This window comes from Leuciscus leuciscus (assembly GCF_965113295.1).
Source record: "Leuciscus leuciscus genome assembly, chromosome: 2".
Classification (NCBI taxonomy): domain Eukaryota; kingdom Metazoa; phylum Chordata; class Actinopteri; order Cypriniformes; family Leuciscidae; genus Leuciscus; species Leuciscus leuciscus.
The window spans coordinates 28481744-28487514 of record NC_138726.1 but is presented as its reverse complement, the minus strand read 5'-3'; the positions used below and the strand labels follow the sequence as shown (position 1 = coordinate 28487514).

At 39.1% G+C, this 5771-nt stretch overlaps 1 protein-coding gene across 8 annotated transcripts in view; it reads left to right on the top strand.

Moving 5' to 3' along the window:
- Positions 1 to 5213, top strand: part of znf536 (zinc finger protein 536) — a 183642-nt gene extending 178429 nt beyond the window's left edge. For 5 of the 8 annotated variants that reach the window (XM_082161823.1, XM_082161820.1, XM_082161822.1 and 2 more), the window contains one exon: positions 1871 to 5213. In XM_082161823.1, the coding sequence (XP_082017949.1) occupies positions 1871 to 2124 (254 nt within the window). In that variant the 3' untranslated portion in view covers positions 2125 to 5213. The remainder of the gene's footprint in view (positions 1 to 1870) is intronic. The other 3 variants (XM_082161821.1, XM_082161817.1, XM_082161825.1) reach the window with 2 other exon arrangements.
- The last annotated feature ends 558 nt before the right edge of the window (positions 5214 to 5771 follow it).

The window sequence follows — 5771 nt, the reverse complement described above, 5'->3', positions numbered from 1 at the left end:
CATTCCATTGATGTATTTGACAGACACTTTCTCTCTCTCTCTCTCTCTCTCTCTCTCTCTCTCTCTCTCTCTCTCTCTCTCTCTCTCTCTCTCTCTCTCTCTAATATATTAAACATTTTGCTTTAATATACACCGAAGTGTTAATATTTGTGTTATGTTTTAGAGATTGAAGGTGCTAAAATAAGAAAGAGATGAATTTAAGGAAAATGTTATCATGCTTTGCTTTGAGCACTCAAAAAACAAACTTGCTGTAGTGTACTAGCATGGCACACACACTCACACACACACTATGACACACTGTAATCTTTGCACATAAAATCTCCTATTCTGTCCCCTCTTATTGTGTCATTTAGGAACTAGCAGCAACAAGCCAAAATTGCCCCAATTAGTTTTTAAGTAATCGGGGCAACTATTATGGGAAACATTTTGAGAGGGGACTCGATGTGTATGCTCTTTTTGATATAAGAAAAATGTGCCCTCGAAATATGATAAATTCTTGCCAATTATTTTGATCACCAAATAGGCACCCTGAAGGGGCAGTATTATCTCACTTTGAAAAGGGAAGCTGGAGGAAGCTTTCTGGATGAATACCGAGAGCTGTGACAGAGGTTACATGTCAATAGGTGTTGGTTTTCTTTTTTGTTTGTCTCTGAGGCCTGTAAATCATTTACCTGGAGTCCTGTCACAGCCACAGTGAGCACAATGCTCTCCTCCCAATATTCCTCTGAATTTCTGTATTTATTCTGATTATCCCATGTACAGAAAATGTAGATTTCCTTTTTTAAATGGGGTTGAAAATCACCCCATTCCGTATAGCCAGTTGGACCAATCTCTGACAAAGCCCAGCTCCCTCTGTGTTGTCCTAAACAGCCGCCACATCAGGAAGAGACAAGATAGGGGAGAAGAAAAAAGAGGAGAAGAAAAATGAAAGAAAGCTGACTTACAGTTGGTGACACTGGTGGCATGAGAATGTGCTGCCTCTCCGACTTAGCGCAATGTAAGGGAGTGTGAAATTAAAGTGCGTATGAATGAAGCGGCCGGGATTGTGCATCGCCGGCTTGCTTATCAGACAACTGGAACATCGAAAGCTCTAAAACTTGTAGCAATCCCCTTTGTACTGAGGCCTCAGCAGACATTGTAGTATTCGAAAGCCACTGAGACTCCAAAGCCAAACACAAAGTGCTAATAAATCCTTCTTTTTTTGGGGCCACACACGCATATTTAAGCAGTCGAAGATACACACACTTACTTTGGGGATGCGTAAATGTTTCACATTGTGTTGCGGCTACACCTTTAATGCAGCCACTTTACATTCTCCACACCAATGCGGCTGCTATTTTAAACCGCCATGTTAATTTGATTTAGTGCTTTTCAAATTGAATTGAGAAAAATGGAGCGCAAATGTACTGTTATTAATGTTCTAAAGTATGTGTAGCTGAAAGTGCCTGGCTTTGCTCTAAGTGGATGGGCCCGATAAGAGAGCCAGATATGATAGGCACGTAATCTGCATTCCTCAAACAGACTTGTGTGGGCTATTAAGGGTCATTGTGTACAATGCACCGATGATCAGATCCAATCTCTTAAACAGCTGTACTTGCTCTAAGCTAAAAAGAGCACTTTCAAAGTAGGATAACGCACAAAGAAAACGTCTTCACATGAAGAGCAGAGATTGTCCGCAAGGAAATGCTTTTGATACATACTGATGTATCAGAAGATTAAACTTCCATCTTGTGGTGGTTGTAACGGAGTACCTTACAAATACTAAACACAAGCGTTATGTGGGCCTTCTGATTAAAATTAGGCACAAAATGTTGAATTCTTTTGATATTGACAGTGTACAGGATGATAATGTCACTGATTTCTTTCCCAGGTCATGGAGGTCAGAGGCCATTCCAGTGCCGCTACTGCCCTTACAGCGCCTCTCAGAAAGGGAACCTGAAGACCCACGTGCTGTGTGTTCACCGCATGCCCTTTGACAACAGCCAGTACCCGGACCGACGCTTCAAACGCTCTCGCATTGACTCTGATGTCTCTGGGAACTCGGAGGATGGGAATCTTCCCTCGTTCGGCCAGGTGAACACAGGAGAAGGTATTTCTGGTGATGCTCCTCGTTCTCTTGAGTGACGCGGCGTAAAAGTTGATCCTTTCTAAGGATTTCTAAGGCCCTTCAGAGGTTTGAAGTGATAATGACACAACATCATGAGAGCATTCCCACTGCATCATTCTAAAAGAAACGTGAAGAGATTTAAAATACTTCTCAAAAAAACAACTAGTATTCCATAAGTTGTGGATCATAAACTCCCAAATCGAAACACTTCAGCCTCAGTAATGTTCTGTGAAGCACAGGATAGAGATGATGAAGTAGAGAAACCTGAACCATATTTCTGATGAGTCTGAAACTAAATACATGCCTCTTATTGGAGTTGCCTGAATTGTGCATTGAAGAGACATTACTGAAGAGGGGGAAAAAATGACAACGTAAAAAAAAAAAAAAACACTGTCATTAAATTCCTCAGAGTGTCTTTTGTCCCAAAAATAATGCTTTTATCAGAAAAACGATCCGCGCCAACGATTTCGCGACAGTTGGAAGGGAAAGAAAGATGGAGGGGAGCTGTTGAGCACACCCTTCAAGAACATGACACCACCAATGGCCATTTGCCCAGCGCCGCTGACGCACAGGGATGGAGTGAGCGGACGGAGGGATGTGGATGGTGAAATTGGGGGGTTGGGGCGTTTGGTGCCAGCCTGACTGGAGCTGTCATCACAGAGGAAATCAATTCAACCCCCCTCCCACGCTGCTTCCATTCAACCACTACCCCCCCTCCCCATTTCACCTCTCCTCACTCTTTCAGAACACGTCAAGAGAAACCTTAGTCGCCTGAACAGCCGGGCCGCAGAAGGGTCGGTCGACGACTGTAGCACTTCCTATCAGCCTTTCTCATTCCCTCCCTTCCTCCTTGTATTTCTACTATGAAGTAGAAAAATAAATAAATAAATCAATGACGGCCAATAACATTGTATAATAATCAGTGGATAGATTTTGTTTCTTCTTTTTCATTGTTGTGCAGTTTTAGGATGTAATTTGTAAGTCACTTGAAGTGACACAACTGAATGGTGGAGACACATTAAATGTGCTTTATTTCCATTCAACACTTCTTAAAGATAAAAAAATATATATATTTTGTTGTTCTTGAAGAAGGTGCTGCTTTCCTTCTAACTGGTGGACTTCCGTATAACCAAGAAGGTGAATATGTTATTTGTTAAGTGTGACTTGGAAATAATATGAAGGAACTGTAGCGTTTTTCTGGGGTTTATTGACCCGCAGCGGGACTACCTTCTTTATAGAGCTCTTGAGAAAGCAGCACTATGAGGGCACTGTAGATATGAAGTATACAGATAATCACTTCTCTGCTACATGTCTGTAATCTAAACTTCAGGATGGCATTTATTGGGTTTGTTTGTTTGTTTGTTTGTTTTTTTATGTTTTGATTTCCCTAATAATCTTTACTTTTTTATGTTGATTTTGTATTTTTTTATTTTTTTGCCATGAATCATCGTGGCCTCATTTTTTTGAGTGCATTTGTTGTCCTGAATGTTCCTCAACTAAAAGAGATTAACAATATAGGCAGTTTGGATCTTCTGAAATCAAGCCTCTTAAAGAACAAAATAAAGTGTATCAACTTTCATTGTACTTCCTTTTATTAAAGGCTAGCAGGGGTTAGAAGGTAAATAAGTATGGTAGCGGGTTAGAGATGCAAGGGGGGGGGGGGGGGGGGGGGGGGGATATTAATGTTTTGTGATAAACAGAAATGATCCAGATTTTAAGAAAGTCAATATCTTCCCGCTCAGCACAGGGAAGCTCAGCACTTAAACCCCAGGGCCTTACGGCTGCTCTATTCACGCCGGGAGGAGTTTAGAGGACTCACAAATACCCGCCACACTCCTCACTAAGCAGTAAATAAAAACATAAACCCTTATCAGAGCCCTAAGTCCACAACATCTCGAGAAAAAAAGAGAGAAAGATAAAGAGAAGTTGAAAGTGGTCTAGAAGTGGTGCACAGAGATTTTATAAGTTCAGAAAAACAGTAGAGGTTCCAAGCAATGGTTCTTTAATTCACCATAACGCAAGAAGATACTAAAGTATTTTATTTTTGGTCTGTTCTTTGTTGTTGCTCTTTTCTTCTTCTTCTTTTTATTAAGATAGTTCTCACTGCCTTAAATCGAGTTGATAAATTGAATACAACTATTTGTATGAGCTCTACTAGAGGGGCAACGTTTGAAATTAAAGACATACTTTCTGACTGCGTTGAGCTTTAGAGGTTTCAACGCAAACTGTGTTTTCTGGTGACTGTCAGTCGTTTGCTTTTCTTGTATGTAAGTGTGCGCACTCCAACATAAGTATATTAGAATAAATAAACTTTAAAAAAGAGAAAAAAAAATAAAGGTAAAAAAAAAAATAATAATAAAAATAATAAAGGCAAAAAATAAAAAGACATTCCATTCATAGCACTTTTTCTTAAATCTGACCTATTGGATCATGTTTGGAGCTCCGAGACAGGCAATAAGTATTTTAGTGACACTGGAACTTTTTATTGTATTTTTTTTTTATAGTGATTGTCCATCCCATAATTTCAGGTGCTAATGTATTCACGTTATACCCCCCCCCCCCCCCCCCCCCCCCAAAAAAAAAACCCATTATTTTGATCATTATTAGTAGTAGTAGTAGTAGTAGTAGTATTCCAACTCCACTCCACAATAAGAGTCTGTAACCATGTAATTTTCACTGGTACAAGCCATTTGCATATTTTAGAGCTCTACAATATTGTGCTTCTTGAAAAAAACAAAAAAAACAATCTTGTCAATTTTCTTTCTCTCTATGCTATTCTATTGTATGTGATCATGAACATTATACTGTCCAACATTCCTAAATGAAGAATATTTCTATATCAGAGGATTTGCAGAGGAGGCTAGAGGATTATATTGCTACTTATATGCTTTTAACAAGTAGATGACTTGTTATTGTATTTAAGGATGATTCCTGGTCATTATTTATTGTCACACATCTTTTTTGACAAAAGAAGAGAAAATAAGTATTCTGATGAACTATCAAGAAGTTGTTTTTATTTCAGCAATGGCTGTTTTCTTTCTGCTGTTAGAAGTTCTAATGTCTTTGAAGCAGTACAGTTTTATCCAGTGTTTTACGCAATAAAACCTCTACCTCTTAAAACAATGACTCTGTGTCTTTTCCTAGTTCTACCAGAAAGACTCAGGAGGCAAAATAACGTAACAAGTATGCATTTATTGCATACTTTGCATACTTGCAGCCCAGCAAGCAAGTATTATATTTTTATATTTAACTGATTAAATGTAAGGCTTTAAATCTGGCTTGAAACGTCTGCATATGTTAAATGCACACAGGTCCTTTAACAGCAAGACCTTTTGTTGAATGTTTGCTGATAATTCTTTTGAATAGAGAAGCAAAGACACTGCATGAAATAAGATCTTTGTCAAAAAGCATTTAAAACCATTTGCATTCCTTCATGGCTGCTACTGTTGGCCATAACATTTACGGATAGTGAAACAAAAAAAAATAGTCTGTTGATGTGTGGCACCAAAGAGAGCCGTGAACAGCACTAAATGAAATCAAATGGCTTTCATAAACCGTAATGAGCACCACCTGTAACACTGAGACCCGCAGAGTCATCAACACAGGACACATGCAAACATATAATTGTTCAAATTTAACTCTGACATACATGCCTTTATGCCTT